Genomic DNA, 21,278 nt, shown 5'->3' with positions numbered 1-21,278 from the left:
CGGGGCCGGCCCGGCCGGGGCGCTGCGGTGACGGGGCGCTGGGGCACCGTCCGGGCCGGGGTGGTGCTGGAACGGGCCCGGGAACAGCCCGGATTCCCGGCCCGGGGAGCGAGGCCTGTGCCTCAGGAACGAATCGCTCCTTCCCTGCTCCCCTGGGGGCAACGGCTGCAGCTGCGCGGGTTGATGGTGGCGAGGGCGGGAGCGTAGGGAGCGAAGGATCTTCCTGCCCTGTCCCCTGTTCAGCTGAGGGAGGTCAGAAAGTCTCTGAGCTGCGCAGGCTTCTGGAGCCGGGCTCCTGTCCCTGTCGTGGTTCCTGGCGTGGCCTCTGGGTGCTCCCATAACACAGCACTCGGTGCGCTCTGTGCTCCTGGGGACGTGAGGAGAGGTTTTCCCGTGTTCCTGAACCGATTCAGGAGCACAGTAAGGGGATAAAACGTGCTACATCTAGAGCCGTCGCTTCAGGTGCTCCTGTGGGCGCCCCGATACCTTCAGGTGCACAGAAGTGTCATAGGTTTCTTTAATATGACAACTTGCCTATACACACACACACACAAGATATTACGTAAACATCTTCTGTTATATAAACATCTTGTGGCAAGATGTCACATAAAATGCTGCTGCTGCTGCCAGCCAGGACTATTTAAAGTGATAAATCTATATTTTACCAGCTTGCTGTGCTCTTGAATCAAGAGAGAAATGAAGATGGGTACAGCATCAAGATGTATGTAACATCTCAAATCAAGACGTTTATATAACATCTTTTAGCTCTTATCTTTTCTGCAGTTTTTGTAAGTCTTTAAAACACCTGCATCTCTTGACCTCTTCTTCTTCAGTCCTGTTGCATTTTGTCCCTGATTTTGGTGTGTTCTGCAGGGTATGATTTTGTCAGCTCCTGCAAATGGAGCTGAGCAAGGCAATGTACATGGAACAACTCCACAGATGATCTAGTAAGCAGCACTCCTGTATCCAGCTGGCTCCATGTTCTGGAAGGGCATTCTTTCAGAGAAATCTAATGCCCAATGCTTTTCTTCTTCATTTTGACTCAGTGTTTTTCTAGCAGGCAAAAGAGGTTGCCATAGTGGTATACTTCTGTACATAGATCTTTAAGAACCCCTAAGGCACAAGTTTTCAAATGCATGTTCAGTGCTAATCTACAGATACTCTTCAGACAGCAGAATCATGTAATCCTTTATCCATTCTGTCTTTCACATGTAGTTAATTGGTTTTAACATTAGGAAAGAAGCTTGGGATCCCATCATGCAGGTTTTGGTTTTTTTTCTTTGTGTGATCCCGAATCCTAATTCTGCCATGTTAGTTGCATTTTAGGATGAACAAATTTGGTCTTCTCTAAATTCCCCTTGGGAAGCCTGCTCTGCTTTGTGGCGTACTGATGTTCTCTCTTAATGGTGCTCAACTTCTTGTTTAGTATTTGTGTAGCACTTTGATTATACAAAGTGAAACAAAGCTTTCAGAGCTAAACTATATCCACTTTTTTTTAATATATATTTGTGTGGGGAAGAATGATCATGCAGCAGTGACAGCTAGGTTGGTGTTAGCCTCGAGAAGGCAGTTTATATTTTTAGTACGTTGAAAGCAAAAATACTGGCTGCTTATGCACGTTAGTATTTTTGATCTAACCTGCCCTTATGCTGTTAGCAATGGTGGGAAGTTTTTTTAGAATTTTTTGAATGTGCCATTAGAAGGATGGATGCAGTAGAGTCAGTACACACAATTACTTGTTTTTCATATAGATTTGGCAAGGTCTTCCACAAAATGCTGTTATGGGAACTATATAGCCATGGGAGTTAAGAGAGGCCTTACAGTGGATCAGAAATCTCTTTTCTCTCTTGGATAGGGTAAGGGGCAAAAAGTTTGGGTTTTCTTAATGATTTGGAAGAAGGGAGGAGGAGAAAGCAGTATCTGTAGCTGGCACAAAAATGTTTAGGGTTATAAAGACAAAAAATACTCAGCAAGGAACTTACTTAAGCTAGAGGAACTGTCAATGTGATTAAGAAACTGATCAGTGTTGATAAACTGAAGTAACCTGCATTGTGCAGGGTAGCTTGAGCTGCTTGTTTGGTTTATGTTGTTTTTTAATTCAACTGTAAAGCAAGAAAAAAGACTGGGCAGTTCTGTAATCTGTGAAGATTACTGAAGTCTCTGGAGCAGTAATTTAAAAAGGAAACAGTCTGGATAAGGATGAGGTGGCAAATACATTGCAATGCCGTTATATTAATCAGTGCTCAAAGTGTTTGAGTATGTATTTGGTAATGGCTGCTCTGTCTCAAGAGCAAATATTAGAGCAAGAGTTTGGTAAAGAAATTATTTGAATGTGGAAAATCCTAGGAGGAAAAACTGAAACGATGATGTCAGAAGATAAGAATAGTGAAACAGCCATAGGAAATACTGCAAAATACAGAGAAGACAGTTTCTTGTTACCTTTTCTCATAATACAGAAGCTTGTAGAGAAGTTTGACCTTTAGTTGTATAACCTAAGTGACCTCAGATTCAAAGGTGATCCCTGACTTCTTTTTTTATTTTCTCTTCCCAAAGGGCAGGTAAATGTTCCAGAGGACCAAGCAGACAAGTTGCTCCTTGCAAGCTGGGGTCTGCCCAAAGCAGTTCTGGAGAAATACCACCGCCTGGGAGTAGTACAGATGTTTGAATGGCAAGCAGAATGCCTAATGCTTGGACAGGTTCTGGAAGGGAAGAACTTGGTTTACTCAGGTATGCAAACATCTGACAAAACCAGGCTCCCCTAATTTTCCCAATACTATTTATAAGAGCATACTGGTGCTGAAAGGTGCTGATCCAGCAGATGAAAAAGGTCAATCTCCTATTTTTTTCTGGAAGGATCCTATTAAGATCTGTCCCATTGCTCTACCTCAGAGCTGGCTTGATAGACTCCTTTCCAGATGCGAGGAAAGACTTTTTTCCCCATTTTCTGTCTTCATGTTCCTTTAGAAACTGATAATAAGGAGTCAATTAATGATGACTCTCTCTTATAATAGACTATGTCTATCAGGAACTGAATGATAACAGATATGATAGGTATAAATATTTGGAAAATTTAATTTACTATCTGTTTTATTTAGTCCTTTTAATTGTTTCTCTTCACCTAGTGTATGGGGGGTGGGTCACTGAAAAAGTAGGTGTAGTGAGCTAGAAATTTGTGAGAAATGACGACTTTGGTGTCTATTCTCCATGGGAAGAAGGTCCCAGAGCAGCGCTGGGAGGATGGAGAATTTAGAAGAGAGGTGGGTGATTTTCTTAGGCTTGGATTTGAGTTTTATTTAATTGGTTCCAGAAAACTTTGGGTCTGACTGATGGGTAATGGCTGTCCCCTGATATGTACCATCTCTGCTGCAGTTTTCTGTGGTTGACAGACAGTCAACAGCACTGCTTGCCAACCAGGAAGAGTTAATATAGTTGTGGTCCTGATTAGTAAGGGGGTAGCTGATGTCTCCTGTCCAACCAAGAGACTGTGGTTGCTTTGTTTGTTTTTTTGTTGGTTAGGTTTTTTAACCCTAGCTTATATCTGGGACTTCTGGAGCAGAGATGAGAACACAAGCCTTGATAGCATGATGGAAGAGGCTAGAAGAGAATTACTTTTCAAGTCTTCTTGACTCCTTATGGGGTTAACTGCAAATCTGGTTGTGGCTGTGGGAGAGGGGCATGGTTGAAGAGTCCTGCCCCAGGTTCTTTAGCAACTGCGCTTTATATGCTGCCTTTATGATATTTATTCTTTTCCTGTTGTTTTGTTTTTTTTCTTTAAAAATTAAGTTACAAAACAAACAAACACCCTTTTTTTTTTTCCCCTCCAGCTCCTACCAGTGCTGGAAAGACTCTTGTTGCAGAGCTTCTTATTTTGAAGCGGGTCCTGGAGACTCGTAAGAAAGCACTTCTCATTCTTCCCTTTGTCTCTGTGGCCAAGGAGAAAAAAAGTTATCTGCAGGTAAGCAGCATTCAAGGAGGGTAGTTTATGGGTTGCAGTTGTTGGGCAAGATTTTTTAAACAGAAGTTTCTGCATGGGCTTGAGGGAAAAAAAAAATTGCAGATTTGTTTCAGAAAGGATTTCTAGATAACTTAAAATTTGGTCTTGTTCTGAGTTGAAGCTAAAAAAAAATAAGTTTTATCCAAAAACAGAAACTTGGAAAAATTTTAAGGAGTTGATTTCAGGTCTGACTTTTAAAGCTTTGTTACTTGCATTTATTCACAGATTTTATAATATACAAACTTTAAAGGAATTTTCTAACTAGAGATTGTATCTGAAAAACTACAAAGGGAAGGTGTCAAAATTACCTGAAAGGATAAAAAGATATTTTAACTTTTCTTGGGGTCTTCCATAAAAAGTTTTTAGAAGACTTTCATGTCAAACCTTGTTTCCATTATCTAGTATGTCAAAGTACCAACAATTAAGAAAAAAAGCCCAAAGCCAACAGGCATTTTTGTTACCGTTTCTGACATTTTTAGACTTTTGGGATGTGTATAAACTGAGATGGTATCTTAACCTTGCAAATTATTAGGAAATGCTTTGTAGTAACTGATAATGGAGACATGCTTTTGCTTTAATATTTTAAAGCTGGAGAACTGTCAGTGCTGTGTTCTGCTACTCCTGGCCTAAGGTTTGGCTGTAGCTGCACATACTTGAAATCATATGGTATCTTTCCTATCTGGTTCAAACATTTGTACCTTTTGTTAATGCAGTGTGTGATGTGCCAAGGCTTTTGCACTGCAGTAATAAACCATGGAAAAGAAGATGTCATTGTTGCTTAACTTTCAGGCAGGAGATGTGACATCCTTGTGTTTGTGGTCCCATGTTTGTCTTTGCCCAGGATTTCTCAGGAGCAAAGCTTCTTTGTACCTAACCTGGCATTATAAACTTTCATTGTGTATTCTCTAACCTTTTAAATAGTAAATGTTTTTGTACAAAACAGTGTCCTCATCTCTTACTCAGTTTTGTACACTTTATCCTGCCACATGTCCTGTGTGACTTCTGCTTTGCAAATAAAAAAAAAGTCAGTAGAAAAAAAAAAAAAGAAGTAGCAGTAACAAGATGACCTACTGCTTTAATCTGATTAGTTGAGTACTAGAAATTGTGGCTGTAGGATGCAGGCTTTTATGTGATTGCAGCAGGCATTAGTCAAAATTCAGAGTTGTAACGCTGACATGATGTTCTGTATCTTTGGAAAACAGACCCTGTTTCAGGAGGTGGACGTGAGAGTTGAAGGCTATATGGGAAGCATGTCTCCTGCTGGACGTTTTTCTGACATGGATGTTGCTGTCTGCACCATTGAGAAAGCCAATGGTCTAATCAATAGACTAATAGAAGAAAACAAAATGGACTCACTGGGTAAAATACTAAGGCTTGACTGTTGTGGGGATGAGTTTTATTATATAGTCTTGAGTCCATGTGACATCATGGGATTCTTTGTATTTGCTCAGTTCTGTATGTGACAGACATGCCATATAGGAAAACTGAGCAATTTTTCTTCCTCCAAAGCACTTCTGATTTGGATTGAGGAAGTCAATCAGGACTACTCTATGTAGCTCAGCAGCTGGAGTGACTAGGTGGAAGCTGCAGGTTTTAGTTTGTCTGACATGGGTGACAGTCCATGGACAGTGATTACCTGCAATAAGCAGTGATTCCCATAGCTAGAAAATGTCTTCTAATTGATGAAATTGAATTAAATGTCTGGGATATGTTAGAGTTTAAGAATGTATGTTGTTTATTTGTTTTGGACAGAGATTGTGGCATCCGTGGTTTATTTTCACTTAGCTCAAGGAAGAGGAGGTACAGAGAAGTGGAATGGATACAAAGAGGTCCTCTGGGCAGATATGGTGACTGGGAGGGCTGTGACATTATTTTCTCTCTTGTAGTTCACTCAGAAGCCCTCTACCCTTGTAACATAGACTTCTGGGTCACCATGGCCCTGATGGCCAAGTAGATGATAATAGTATTAATTTAGTGTCTGTAAGGAGATATAAAACCTGAAGAAGCTCCATGATCCCAGTGTGCACTTGGAGAGAGACGTGTTTTCCTAGTCCAGTCAGAAGTTTGCTCTTCTCTTTGTTTCCCTGCTCAGTAAAGCTCGACCCAGGTGTATTTTATACAGTAATCCCTCCCATCTTCACTCTGGCCTGTAACATACCTGGTTTCTTTTTTAAGAATATAAAAACTAGAAAACTAGATGAGTATTAAACTGCTCTGAGATCTCTACCTCTGAAACTGCTGTTTAAGTGCATCTGCTGTCATAACTTTCTGCAGCATTGTATATCAGGAGAGTTTTGTAAATGTTAGAAAGAATAAGGGAAATAAAGCCTTGCGGAATTTGTCAGAGTGGGAGGTCATGGGATAACACATTTACACCTGGATCTAAAGGGGCTGGATCACCATGAGCATTTTAGACATCCAGTGGAAGATGAGTGGATGACTGTGGTCGTGCAGCATTTTAAACTCATTTGAACTGAGACTTCTGCAGTCCAGCCTGATTCTTGAATGTGTATCCTCATCTCTTCCCTTGCAAGGGAACTGGCGATCATGCAGTTACTTATTTCAATATATGGCTTAGTTTAACCATATTATTTGTTTGTTTTAAATAGGGTTAGTTCGATCCTAGGTGACCATACCATACAAGCTGTAGTGCCAGCATAAGGCAGAGATTTGGGTAGTGATATCCATATTCACGTTGGCTTGGATGCCTTGGAAACATACTCGGTATACTAAAATGATTGTGTGATGACATCATCTTTCAGAAGCTAGAAATATGCCAAATCCTCTTGGTTGGTACCTCCATTCCATCCCTTACATTTTGTTGTGCTCTCTGAGATGAATGCAGTTCTGGCCAGATTCCATTCCAAGCTTGAGCTGTTCCTTTTGTGGATGTCAACACTCTGCTGATAGCTCATGTGTCCTTTGTAAATTGTTGAGAGACACTCAAATCCTCTGCCTGGCAAAGCTCTCTTCGCTGTATGAAGCAGTTAAAAGCAGTTTTGTGTTGCTGGTTATTATATAATGTGTGTCCGTTTTGAACATCCAGGTACACACAAGATGATATTCCTCTTGTTTAGTCTCTTGACCCTATTGCCAAAGAAATTTTTAGGGAAGGGGAGTAGAGAAGAATCCGCTGTTTCCTCAATGTGTCAACTGGGAATGGATTTGTAATGTGCTGTTATAATATTTGTTTATTTCCTTAATTTAAACTTGAAATTAAAAAAATACTAGTTGGATTGTATTTTAAAAAAAAATCCTCCCTGCCTGTCATTCACAACTTTTTAGTTTTAAACAGGATGTGGTCTTATAGCAGCCTAGTTACTCTACCATAAACATGTATGATACCCATCAGGTACCTTTTACTAGTTTTTTTCAGCAGTCTTCTACACCTGATTTGCAGACAGAAGGAGGAGTTTGAGGCTAACCTCATTTTCAGCAGCAATGCAGTATGACAAAATTCTGTCCCCGCTTGCACTCCTGAGCTCGTTGTTGAGCAGAAAATACCACTGCATGCTGGGACCTGTAGTCCTTCTTGACTTCAATTCCATTTTAAGATGAGGACAGCTTTGTGAAAGATCCTAGTTGCCTCATTGCACTTGCTGTGTTGTCCCAGTGGGTGCATTCTGAGTACAGCCTGGATAGAGGAGAACAGTGTGCACATGTAACAGTCAGCTTGCAGACTGCCAGGGCCATACAGGACACAGCTTTAGTGTGAGTTTGAATATGCATTATCACTGAGTAGCAGCAGAATGTCTAGAACAAGTGGCCTGTACAATGATATGGGGGCATTCCCTGTGCTTTGGCCTGTAGGTACCACTACTGTTCTATACTTTGCCTTAGGAAGTAAAACTGTGCTGCTGCTTGTCTTGTTAGGGAAAAATAACTTGTATGGATTTTACTTTGGTAGATATCTGATTACACTGTCCTGTCTCAGCTGCTGGAAGAATTTAGACAGACTGTTGCACAGGGAAGCAGGAAGAAGCTTTTTCTGGTAGCTGAGAAAATATGCATTTGGTGACCAGTGAATTACCATTTTTTACAAGTGAGCACAGGATAGAGGAAGTATAGGAAGAGAGAGGAGCTGGATGGGTGGGAGTTTGTAAAAGAGGCTGATGAAACAGTGCAGCACTCTTTTCTAACTTCAGTGGCTTGAAAGAGAAGGGGGAGAAAACAGACGAGGAGAGAAGGAACATACATAGGAAGGAGAGAAAAAAAATGAGAAGGAAAAATAACATTGAAACAGATAATAAAAGGTCACATTTGTCCTTAAGCTTCTGCTATTTTAGCTGCACCAGGAAGACATTACGTAGCTGCATCAAAGGGGAGAAAAAATTCCACAGCAGCAGAACTAATGAAGGCTGGATTTTTCTGTTTTTGGTTCTGGTTCTTTTTTTTTGGTTTAACCTTCCTTCAGCCTCTTCTATGTCACTGTGATCCTGTTAGCTGGCCAGAAAGGGTACATACACTGCTACTTGGGATGTGTACTGGAGGTGTGAGGTATTGGGTGGCTGAGTTGTTGTGGCTCTATGTGTTCTTCTCAGGGAATACCCTAATCCTGCATGTTGCCTCTGGTTGCTGATATTCAGAAAGCTTTATAGACATTATTCTTTTCAGTATTTGTACGTATCTTACAAATTGATTAAAACATCATTTGCAGGAAGTTGGATGACAACAGAGCAGTTGTGTAAGAATTTTTTTCATTAGAAAGCCAAAGCTAAATAGTAGAGCTCATTCAGGTTCTGTTAGTGATAAGAGATATAATAGGAAGTAGGCTATGCCTCTGATCTAGGGTTGGTTTTTTTTTTTTTTTTTGACATTACTGTGTTAGTACAGAATAATGTTTTTAACTAAGACAGTGATGTGAACAAAGTTTTTGACTAGCTCATTGGGGTGCTGTAATGTTCTTTCCCAGATACTCTGAAGCCTATGGGTTTTTACTTGCAGAGATATTAGAGTATAGGTGCTGCAGTACTGTTGGGCGTTGAGTCCAGACTAACAAATCAACCTACTTATGTGAGGGTGTGAAATGTCACGACATTGGTTATGATTAATTGCTCTCAGAAGAATCAGTGACAGAAGGAAGCCATACTCATGCTGGTAAATTCCTTCTGTCACTGATTCTTCTGAGAGAGACAAATTTCTGCTCAGCCTGTGGGATATGAAAGGATTGAGGCTATTTGTTCTTAATTTGGAGTTTTGTCAGGTATAACCTGCTTGCTTCTCTTTGCCAGGAGTGGTGGTTGTGGATGAATTGCACATGCTGGGAGACTCTCATCGAGGATATCTGCTGGAACTGCTTCTGACCAAAGTCAGATATGTTACAGAGAAGGTTGAAAACCAGTGAGTAACCCAGAATGTTTGTCTTTTAATGCTAAATTATGGATGGATCTAAATATTTTTTTCTCTGGGTTGTTGGAAATTTGGGTTAGCTCCAGGGTTTTTATAAGAGTGATGACTTAGACTATTTTGGTTATCAAGGTCTCATCATAGCATCTTTCAGGGGCCTGCCATTGTAGTAAAAGCCTCTTTTCCTCATGGTTTAAATTTGTGTGCTAGCATGGGATTCATTCTCTTGGGAAACTAAGACTGAAGGTTTCACTTACCTTTTTTAGCCTATTTATTTTTTTAAAACTTTGGATTTCTTCTAACAGTTTTGCTAGCAGACTTAACCTGCTTAATTTTTCAGTTTTTTGTGGAATGGGATATTTATCCTACTGAAACACCCAGGTATTGTGGAAGAGTGGGCATGCTGTTAACATGTGAATTGATCAGAAGACTTAAGAGGATGTGCCAGTAGTCTGCTTAGTTAGCACTGCTCACGGTGATCTGTGGTTTTGCTTACAACATGCCATAGACTAGTGGTTGCATGGTTTCTTGCCTGTAGCACAACTGATTGGACACCGGGGAACAAGTTAAATGTTTCAGAAGAGCTTTAAAGGCATTTAATAATTCAGTATTTAGATCCAGCAGCTCTGTAGTGCCTGAACACAGACAAAGGTAAATGGAGGAGATGGTGTATTGATTTTCTTAATCTTTATTGGTTGTGCTGAGAGAAGATTCAAAATCAACTGTTCCCTTAGCACCAAAAGCTAAATATTGGCAGTTTTTTCTGCTGCTTCCTGTCTTGTGAGTTGTATCAGTGCTGGGCTAAGCACAGACTACATATTTAGTTTTGGGGGTACTGCCATTTCTACAGTAGCTCTCCACTGGAAATTTTAGTCCATATTTTTCATCCTGGTTTCCAGGATCCAGCAGTGTTCTGAATCTGATCACTTCTGACTTTTTCCTCGTATGCTCCCCATAGTTCCTGGAACCCAGTACACTTCAGAGCATCTGGAGTGGCTTTGCCACTGCTTTTACCTTGGCTTATATTGTAGCTGCAGCACGGATGCAGGTTTGCTCTCTGCTTTCCTTCCTTGCATTAAAGGAAGGAAAAAACATTTGTCAGGGAAAAAGAAACAGATGCATCAAGGGAAGTTCCTGAGAAGACACAGTACTTCACCACATAGGTGCTAGCGCCTAGATTCTCAATTTCTTTGTCATGGTCAAGGTGACAGTGGTCCATTGTACTACTTATGGACACCAAGGAGGTGGCTACTGTTTTTTGTTTTAGTATCCACTTGAGATTCCTGGAGTTGAAGACCACATTTTCTCTCAAATGTTCTCCCAAGTTTGTGGTGTGGTTTTTTTCGGTGACTTAATGAAACCCCCTTCATCCAAATTCTTTAAATACTGTCCAGCCCGATCAATTATCAGAAGGACTAGGGCTGTTAAGAGCTTTCAGCTGAATGTCCCACTGAAGTATAAGACAGTCCTTGCACCGGGAGAATGTTCCTTTATGGCTATTGCCAGCTTGGGTGCCCTTGCTTCTCTGTGTAATTTTTGCAGAACCAGCCAAAATTCTGCAGCAATTTTTCTCCTCCTCAGTCAGGGTGTGTTGTGGAACTGGAGCTTTTTTAATCCTTGAAGGTCAAAAGTTGCTTTAGGGGGGAAAATCTGCAACCTAGGTGGAAGAGCTGTAGTAGCTAATGTTTGAAGAACTTGGATAAGAAAGAGTCTGCCACTCCACATTGTCCTTATTTCTGTCACATTAGTGAATGCCCTTTTTTAGTCTAGCTTTGCCAGGAGTACCAATATCTTCTAGGAAGGTTCATGCTGTTTCTGCTCTCATGTTGCTTTGTCACAGCTTTTTATTTTATAAAGTCTCAGACTGTGGCTCAGTGCAATGCAAAGGAGTAGTTTTTAAATGTAGGCTTAGGACCATAAAAAAAACCCCTGTTGTGTGGGTGTTAAAGCCTGAAGTAAAATATACATTTAGATATCTAAATTAATGGTTTGTGTTTTCAGGTCTGTTAAGAGTCCATTACTTCTCACTGCCTTTAGAGGAGTCTGCTATTCAGCACTTTGAGAACTGAAACTGCTTTCTTCTTTGCTGAACTAAGGGCTTTGGTTCCCAGCTCTAGGGATACCTTAGTCTAGTAGTATTTGTCCTGAAATTGAAACAAATTGAAGTGTTTTAATTAAGGCATTTAAGCTTAGAAAGACTGTAGTGAAGACTGGAGCCTTCCTCTATTTCCATGAGTTTGTTAATGGCAAGGAAATAGCTTATCTATTTATTTGTTTGTTTGTTTTCAGCTTCTCCAATATGCAGTCAGTTTATGGCTGTTGTTACCTAAAGAAGCTTAAAGTGTAGGCTCAAAATGATGAAAAGTTGAATTGTTGTGTTATCAGTGCATAACCCGACATTGTGCTTGCTAAGAGTAGAGTATGGCTTGATTGTTGTTTTTTTTTCAAGAAGTTGAAAAAAATACCTTTGTGGTTTGGGAGGAAGTAGAATTAAGTTAGTTTTTCTGAATCCTTATTTGCAGAACAGTAGCCTGTGTTGTCACTAATGTTCATTTTCTTTTAACCAGCTCCAGACAGATGAAGATGACTAGTCCTGGTTTTGGTGGGATACAGATAGTAGGCATGAGTGCTACCCTGCCTAACCTGGGACTCCTAGCCTCATGGTTAGATGCAGAGCTATACTGTACAGATTTTCGACCTGTGCCCCTCAAGGAGTGGGTGAAAATTGGCAGCAACATTTATGACTCCTCCATGAATTTAGTGCGAGAATTCCAGCCCAAGCTTCAGCTGAAGGTAATGAAACTCTGAGCAGTGGCTTTGGGTTAACACCTTTGTACAGCTAAAGTTAAAGAGACAGCTACTGGTATGTTTTTATTGTTTTTTAATAGATGGCATGCATTGTTTACATCTTAGATTGTATGGTTAAACTGAGAACAAAACTGGGCTTTTTTGTCTTCTACTGATTTAAACAAAAAATCAAAACAAAACACACTGACATTCAGGAAGTTCTTGAAGTTTCTTCAATCTGAATTGAAGATGACATTGACTTTGCAGTTATCTTGTTTCTGAGCACTTGACAGGTATAGAGGGTTTGATTCTCTGTTTACCCATCACCCTATTTTGTGTCCCAGAATCTACTGCACTTTGATAAATGAAGGTAAATATTCCCCAGTTAGGCCAAGGAATGTGCATTAATAATTGGGAGAATACAATTGCCTTAAAACATGGTATTGAACCTGCCTGTGTTAAACTGTGAAACAATCTGATTTTGTCAGTAATTAGAAGGCAGATATCCATCCTGATTCTTCTGAATCTGTTTTCAGGATTTAGTCCTATTGTGCACTTGGAAAGGATATGAAGTTTAAAGTAATGTACTGTAATGATTTGGAAGAACCAAATGGGTAGAAAGGGGAAATTTGCACTTCCTACTTGTAGGTTCCTTTTCTGTGGAGTCTCTGAAGGGTCAGTTATGTCCCCAGTCCTTCCAACTGCTCTGTATAGTACTAGTGTAGTAGCTGGACAATATGGGCTGAAGGCCAGCAGTATTTTGGAATATTTTGCACCCAGTTCTCCTGGTGTGCAAGCATTGTTAACAGTAGCATGGTGGCACAGCAAAGAACAAGGGTCCTAGAAACAAAAGAAATGTTTGTGACAGTAATATATATCAGTTTGCTTTTATGTGGTCATATTGAGAATGTGATCACAGAATCATAGAATCATAGAATCCTAGGGGTTGGAAGGGACCTCAAAAGATCATCTAGTCCAACCCCCCCTGCCAGAGCAGGGTCACCTAGAGTACATCACATAGGAACGCATCCAGGTGGGTGATGTTGCATCTTCTTTTCTGGATATTTTTTGGAAGTAGTTGCTTTGGATAGGTACTAAAAAAAGTGAGAGAAAGAACTGAACTAGGCTCATGACTCAACAGTTGAAGGGAGTTGGCTTATTTTATAAGACCAGGTGATCCTCTTGGGCTTGAACTATCACTGGACCTTCAGACTTCTGTGCCACAAACTGGACTAGGGAAAGGAATTTGGTGACCTCACCACTTCTGCTGAATTTGGCTGAATTTTTACTGAGCTTTTGATGTGTATATGCAGTTCCTGCTGTTGTTCTCCTGTTTTCGTTTGCAATTTAGTGCTTTTTACTTCTTACTGTAAGCCTACCTTTTTTCTCTTCCTCCTCTGGCATGCATGCTGGAAAAGAATCTGGCTTAGCCAAGCAAAACAAATTGATTGCAGGAACTCTCTTAGGATCTTAAAACCAAAAAGGCAAGATGTAAACAGTAGAGTTTTGCACGCACATCTCCATAAGTATTCATAAAAGCCTTCCACTGTGCTCTAAATACTTGTGGTCTTTGGTAAGCAATGCTTGTTGGGTGCATCTTATTGGGGATGCCCTGACTTGACTACTACATCTCATGCTTTTTGTTCAGATATCCTATATAGTTTAGTTCAGATATTTGAACTATCTTCCTTAGTTACTTTAGAGGGATGTTTTCCCTGGGGACTCTTCCTGTTTCTTCCCCACTGCTGTTAGCCACTACATGGAGGCTGCAGTGATCTTTTTCTGCACTGTGTGGCCTTCATTCAGAAACAAATTTATGAAAGCAAGCCCTAAAACCTTAGATTTCTTCATGGGTAGGGCTGTCCTCAGGAATGTGGTCATACTAGTGCTTGCACTTCCTAAAGCAAGACAGAAACTAAGATAACAGTTCACCTTCTTCTTTGTTTGCTCCTCTTTCTGACTTTAAGATTCCTGACAGCATTTACGAACCTCATTCAGTGTGAGAGTGCATTGAAAATATTTTGTCTCAATTCAGGGAGATGAAGACCATGTTGTGAGCCTGTGTTATGAGACTGTTTGTGATGGCCATTCAGTCCTGCTTTTCTGTCCATCCAAGAATTGGTGTGAGAAGCTGGCAGACATCATTGCCAGGGAATTCTACAGTTTGCAACAGGCTGAGAGTAAGAGAAAAGTAATTAATAGAAGACTGTAGTATGTAGTGCCTTTAATGAAAACTGATTTTAGTAGAAAATATAAAAATGTTTTCTCTCTCTAGGTTCTTCAAAAAACCCAGCCCTTCCCCCGGTTGTTGTGGACAGAGAAGGGATAGATGAGGTCATGGATCAGCTAAGGCGTTCTGTCTCAGGCCTGGACTCTGTGCTCCAACGTACTTTGCCATGGGGAGTAGCATTTCATCATGCAGGTATTCCTGAATAGCTTGGTCTTGAATTCTGCAATGGTCAAGTCAATATGGCTTATTTTTGCTGTAGTCACCAGTTATTTTTTGAAGCCTTCTGTAGCTTAAGACTGAATTTAAATACAACTTTATTTTTTTTCGTGAAATGCCTGAAAAATTAGCTGATTTACATCCTAGACATTTTCAGGTTGTGCCTAAAGCTGCCAAAGTGTTTCAGAGCAATTTTCTTCAACTTAATACTGAAATAGATGAGTAAACAGAAGTAAAAGAATGAAAATAAAAATTAAAGGAACATTTACCACAAACCCTTATGGCTAGATATTTTATTTCTTACTGAAGTAGGTAACAGTGTATATCACCTATTCATTCACTGAGTGAAAGAGTGACTGTGGAAGACAGAAGAGTAGCTATGGAATTGAATATGTAGGGGGAATAATTCCAGTGGTTATAGAGTGTGTGTGTCTTTCTCAAGGATAAAATTAGCCTGAAGCCCTCAAGGTGATGTAGAAAGATCTGTAGCCTAGAATGGAAATAAGAAAAATTCCAGGATTGGGATAGCAAATAACTAAATCCTGGTTCTGTACTGTGTTTTTTACCTCTAGTTGTTTTATTTTATTTTATTTTATTTTATTTTATTATTTCATTTTATTGCAGTGCTTGTAGATACATAGTAGATAGTTGTTCATCTTGCTACTATTTATCTACAAGCACCTTAGAAAAGCTGATTTATAACTATTACTGTCAACTGAATAATAAAAACTTAATGAGGAAACTTTGCTTCACTTATGGTTTGAAAGACATCAACTGAGGTATTGTTGCGAGTCTAGTTTTGAGCACTGGCCAAGGTTCATTAAGTTAGTTTGTTCTTCCCCTTTCTTGACAGTAATATTATTAGCTCTTAAATGCAGATTACTAGGTTGGCTAAAAGTCATCTCTCTTCAGGTCTTACTTTTGATGAACGGGGCATCGTTGAAGGAGCCTTTCGCCAGGGCTTGGTTAGAGTCCTCGCAGCAACCTCCACGCTCTCGTCTGGAGTGAATCTGCCTGCACGCCGAGTAATTATACGAACTCCCATGTTTGGTGGCAAACTGCTGGACATTCTCACTTACAAGCAGATGGCTGGAAGGGCTGGCAGGAAAGGAGTAGACACAGAGGGTAAGCAGAGGCTTTATTAAGATTCTCTTGAGAACAGTGTTAACGTGATTAAATCCAGGGCAGTGCTTCACAATTAGTGAATAATCATGATGAATTCCTTTGGTATTCAGTCTGATTAAGTTAATCAAGATGAATTTGTTTGATATTAATGCAGTAAAAATTATAATTCCCAGGGGATTCTTTTCACTGCATGAGACTTACTTTGGTATTTACATGTCGGTTACTTCAAGAACGGGCTATTTTCACCTTTGAATTCTTCTTAGCTTCTAAGACTGTGTTGTTCATTTGCCTTAATTCTGTGATCCATGGTCACTTTACTAAAGTGTTTATAGTTTCAGTGGGAAAATGTACAGTAAACTCTCATTGGACAGGCCTAGAATTTAGGAAATGCACTTAAAGTCCACAGCCATAATTTGAGAAACTTTGTTGTCTGAAGTTCTGATTTGGATTTTTTAAACTTCTGGTACCTGCAGGGGCCTTCAGGAAAGCTGGGGAGGGGCTTTTCATCAGAGAGGGCAGTGATAGGATAAGCGGTAATGGTTTTAAACTGAAAGAGGGTAGATTTAGGTTAGACATCAGGAAGAAATTCTTCACCATGAGGGTAGTAAGGTGCTGGAATAGGTTGCCCAGGGAGGTTGTTGATGCCCCCTTCCTGGAGGTCTTTAAGGCCAGGTTGGATGGGGCTTGTGCAGCCTGGTCTAGTGTGAGGTGTCCCTGCTCATAGCAGGGAGGTTGGAACCTGATGATCTTTAAAGTCCCTTCCAACCTTAACCATTCTGTGATTCTATGATAACTTTTATGGATTTTAAAAGTAATAATGCAACAGACTAGGAGGGAAATGTGAGCAGTGCTTAATAGGTAATATGGTGTCTTCATGCACTGGTTGATGTTCAACAAAATAATCCTGTCTGTTATTTTAATTTATGATGGAAATTAATCTTCATGGATGATACTTGGAAAAATTGTATTATACAAGTATAAACACAGTAGAAAAGAAGTTCAGCAGAAGTGGGAGGTGGGATTTGCCCTACTGATGGCTTGATTGGTGTTTGCTGGAACCCTACGTAAGCAGACTGTTCTTACATTTAACTTTCTATTTTTGCTGGAGTAGCATAGCAACAGAGCATTTTGCAACCTATATCTCTGTGAGGTATCTCTGTGTGCAAAGAAAAGGCCAGCTGCATTCCATATTTTGAGATTTTCCAGACTGTGTCATATGAGTGTAGCTGGCAGGTGTAAAATTACATTATTTCTTGAGGTTTCTTTTGCCTCCCCTTCTAGTGACAATAATTAGTACCCTTTTTTGATGGTTCTGACGTGACTGTGTTTTGCACAGTAAGCAGTTGATTTTATGCTGATGAGCTTCATGAATGTACCATTTTTTTTCCACTCCACAAAGTCTTTTGGGTGAGAACATAAAGCTACATTACCAGCTGCTACTCTTTCACACAGTAGGGAGACTGTAGGGCAGCAGCTTCAGCTGGAAAAAATGCCTTATGTAGATATGAAATTCAGCTAACAGACAGAAGATAAATGCTGTTGGGTTGATTTGCTCCTCCCCTCCTAACACTGAAGTGTTGCATTGTCTCAGGTTTTGATTTTTAATTTTTTTTTCCCAAGTTTTTTTAAAAACATCATTTTAGAAAATTAAATTAGATTATTTTTGCATTTATCAAAACTGTCATATTCCCAATGTGGAATAGGTAAACCTGTTCAAAATTGCTGAAAAAAGCCTAGAAAAATAATAGTACCTTTTGGCCTTTAATGAAATTTTTTATGCTGAGATAGGCCAAAGTCTTCTGGTGTTTGTCTAGTCTGATGCTAACCTGGATTTCCCCTCATGTCTAAAATAAGGGGTCTTAAAACAGCTTAGTTCCTTTTTTTTTTTTTTTAACCTGTTTACTATGTTCCAATTATTTGCTTTCATTTCTCAGTGGCACCTTGGGGAAGGATTTCCCCCAAGTCTTCAATGACTATCAGATAATGCAGAGCCAAGCAGATACCTATTTTCTGTTAGATTTTTCACACTGAAGAGTCAAAGTTTTCAAAGGGAATTGTAGGTCACATCAGAACCCAAATACAAAATGAGTGAATGTTCTTTTTTTGCTAAAATCAAGTAAGCTTTGCTTTCAAAAAACATTGCTTACAGGCACTTTACCTTCTGTACTCTCAGCTCTGGCAAAAGAATGTGGTCAACAGATGTCAAAAGTTTCACCTGGCAGGATAAAAAAATCCCAGTGACACATCCTCTGAGCATGTCTTTCATCCTGTAATTCATGTATGTAATCATGCTTAAGTGGTATTTTGTTATTCACCTATGCTGCATTTGTGGTACTTGCTCTGTTCATTAAATTTAAGTGTAGTTGTGCTTTCATTATCTCTGGATTTGCTAAGTACTGCAGCATTACAACAGCTACAGTTTTATTATAACTTAACATTCCTAGGAATTTCATGGAATCATACTAAGATACCTGCTACCAAAATTACCTTTGTGTCCAGACTATGTGCACTTAAATCTTAACAGGTTATTATAAACCTATAATGATATTTACTGTGCAACTAATCCAAATCTAATGCTCTCTTCTTAGTCAAAGGCAAGCTTGTCCTACCCATAGTTAATTTGTCCTGTACCAACTGGCAAAGCTTCTAACTAGCTAGATCTCCCAGGAGTCTCCTGTATGTGACCACTACATTTGACCCATTATTTTTATTTTTGTTTCTGGGACCTTTTTTTGTCTCCCACAGAAATAGGGATTGACCTAGCAATGTCTGAGAGAGAATTTTAAGGTAAGGTATATTTAGATGTACTTTTGGGGGAAACCATTCAGGATGCTTTAGGTTTTATGTTTGTGTGCACATATGGAAGTATAGAGAATGCATACTTATCTTAATAAAATTTTGGATTACTGAATTACTCTGGTATCTGTGTTATTTTGGGAATGGAACTTCAAGTGAAGTCAAGTGGTTGACTTCATACAAACTCTCAAGGTGCTGTACAGCTTTTATGTTTTCTTCTTGCTGTTGAGAATCTTTTCAGTTCAGTAACATAGTGCAGAACAAAAGTTGATGCCACTGTACATTGTAGTTCCAGTCAATTCCAGAACAAGAAGTGGGAGTGGTTCAGCATCAACAGACAAGAGAGGATTTTTCTGAGTTAGTTGCCTCTATGTGGTACGTAGCATTATGATTTGTGGCTGCAAAAATGTTAAAAATGTACAGTTTTTGCAGCATGTATGAGGAGCAAAACTGGAGTCTTTTCTGCAGTCTTGCTTTTTGTCTCATAAATTATTGCATTTTAAAGTGTTTAGTCATCTCCCCAAATTCAACTGCACATTCAGCTCCTTAACTAAGTGCTGGGAAGTTCTTACTCTGCCCCATGTAGCCAAAAGGAGAGACCTTATGAGAAGAAAACCAGGATTTAAACAAGTATTCCCAGTACGACTACTCCAGACAGTAAAATGGTGGATGAATATTTTCACGTGCTGTACACGTGATGCCACCAACTCACAAAGAAAAGCACTGGTGACCTTTCATAAACAGAAAGCTCACAAGTGTTCAGCAGCAAAGCAGATGCACAGAGAGGCTATGGAATCTCCTTACCTGATTTGGCAAGACCCTGACCAGCTGAATGTAACTTTGAAGTTTGCTTTTATTTTTTAAGTATTATGCATCAGTGGAGTTCTTACGCAGCAATGGATAGACACTGTTCAAGGTTGCAGAGTTTTTTCTCTTTAATTCATCTTTTTAAAAAATACCTTCACTTTTCTGTTCTTATAATATGTCCTTTATGAACTGTATGTAGTAGCTATTACAGTGCTACGATGCAACACTAAGGTCATTAAATATTTCTCTTTGTTTTATTTTCTTAAAGGTGAGAGCATTTTAGTTTGCAAGCCCTCAGAAAGATCAAAAGGCACTGCTCTGCTACAGGGATCTCTCAAGCCTGTTTGCAGTTGTTTGCTTAGAAGAGAAGGAGAAGGTGTTGCTTCTAGCATGAAGAGAGCAATACTTGAGGTACAGGATGTAATGAAGGATGAGAATTGCACTTGCACTCTTGTAATTGTAGGCTGTTTCTTTTGTGATATCATCAATTGTTTTCTGTGAACTTCCTTTTTAATTTGTTTCCTCTTCTGTACAGAAATAATTGAAATTTTGTAAATATGTTTGTGGTGAACAAACGAGTTTGGTACCCAATTGGTTCCCTCTAGCCTACCCTCCTTTATAGTGTTCCCACAGGAATACAAAGGACCAAAAGGGTGTTATTCCATATAGGTGATCTTACCTCCCTTTTCCAAAGTTGCTTTTGGGCTTGAACTGAGCTGGGACTGTTTAAACACAGTTTGTTTGCTGTACTACTTGTATTGTGTATGTATTTTTCTATATAAGAGCTATCTAAAAGGTGGGGGTTCCTTTCTGGTGGTGTGGTTTCATAACGTGAAAAAAATCCATTGAAACCATGAGGTTTTTAGTTAACACCTTGCTATCTCAAGGACGACAGACACATAGAAATTACTCACAAGGAAAAAACAGTTATGTGGAGAAGAGAACAAAAACAAAGGAAAAGAAATCAATTAAAATCAGGGAAACAATGCCTCATAGAGCATTCACACTTTTTCAGAGAAAACTGCAGTATGCTGAAGAGCCTTAGGAGAAGTATTTTTTCCTGGTTTGCTTTTTGTCTTCAGAAATTTGCACTTTGTGTTATAACCTTTTAGAAGAATTTCACAATGTTGGCTAAGCAACATGGGCTAGTTTCAAATCTAAATTGCTACTATATGTATGTCTGCTATCAAAATAAGATCTTATAATTAATTCTTTCCCATACCTTAGTCCTCTTCTACCTAAGGTGTTTTCTTTCCTAGAAAAGTTCTTAAAGGTTTGCAGTTTCTCTACCTCATGTTCCCCTCTCATACTGGTTCTTTAAAATTTAGATATCTGATGGATCAAACTCTTTGATTCTTGGATCTGATGTTTCATCCTACTGGTTTTCTGGCAATATGAACAAGTGGTTTTCTTCAACAGATCATAGTGGGGGGAGTGGCCAACACTCCAGATGATGTGCAGACCTATGCTTCTTGTACTCTTCTTGCATCCAGCTTAAGAGAAAGCAAGTGTGGAGATGAGAAGGCACAAGACAAAACGCAGACTGGACCTATTGAGGCTTGTGTGGCGTGGTTGCTGGAAAACGAATTCATTCAGGTTCTAGCCTCTGGCAATGACGTGAAAGGTAATGTTGATGTTCTTCCAAGTGATTGCAGTTTTGAATTGGTAAATCTTCTGCAGCTGGTTAGATGCTCAATGTAGCTTGATAATGAGGATTTCTGCACATTTTTGTTTTTATTTTAAAGAATCATGAGTATTGAGAATTTTTTATCTTTCCAGAAGCTGTCTTTATAAACTGCTTTAACATTTTTTACATGCATGTATTCTTGGAAGACCTCACTATGCACATTACCTCTAAGACTGATGCATTCTAGCCTACAGATTCCCGAAATACCTTTTAACAAGGCATACTTTTACTATAGAATTTGTGCACGTTAACTGTAAAGTATGATTTTTTTTTTAATTTCTGAAGAACCG

At 39.5% G+C, this 21,278-nt stretch overlaps 1 protein-coding gene across 1 annotated transcript in view; it reads left to right on the top strand.

The window, feature by feature from the left end:
• The first annotated feature begins 2,270 nt into the window (after positions 1–2,270).
• Positions 2,271–21,278, top strand: part of POLQ (polymerase (DNA directed), theta) — a 50,528-nt gene continuing 31,520 nt past the window's right edge. Inside the window, exons 1-11 of the mRNA XM_009996484.1 lie at positions 2,271–2,313; positions 2,554–2,727; positions 3,825–3,955; positions 5,197–5,353; positions 9,226–9,334; positions 11,914–12,133; positions 14,163–14,307; positions 14,403–14,549; positions 15,486–15,698; positions 19,570–19,712; positions 20,721–20,930. Coding sequence (XP_009994786.1) covers positions 2,271–2,313; positions 2,554–2,727; positions 3,825–3,955; positions 5,197–5,353; positions 9,226–9,334; positions 11,914–12,133; positions 14,163–14,307; positions 14,403–14,549; positions 15,486–15,698; positions 19,570–19,712; positions 20,721–20,930 — 1,692 coding nt within the window. The remainder of the gene's footprint in view (positions 2,314–2,553; positions 2,728–3,824; positions 3,956–5,196; positions 5,354–9,225; positions 9,335–11,913; positions 12,134–14,162; positions 14,308–14,402; positions 14,550–15,485; positions 15,699–19,569; positions 19,713–20,720; positions 20,931–21,278) is intronic.

This window comes from Chaetura pelagica, unplaced genomic scaffold (assembly GCF_000747805.2).
Source record: "Chaetura pelagica isolate M959 unplaced genomic scaffold, ChaPel_1.0 scaffold490, whole genome shotgun sequence".
Classification (NCBI taxonomy): domain Eukaryota; kingdom Metazoa; phylum Chordata; class Aves; order Apodiformes; family Apodidae; genus Chaetura; species Chaetura pelagica.
This window is presented reverse-complemented; position numbering and strand designations above follow the sequence as displayed.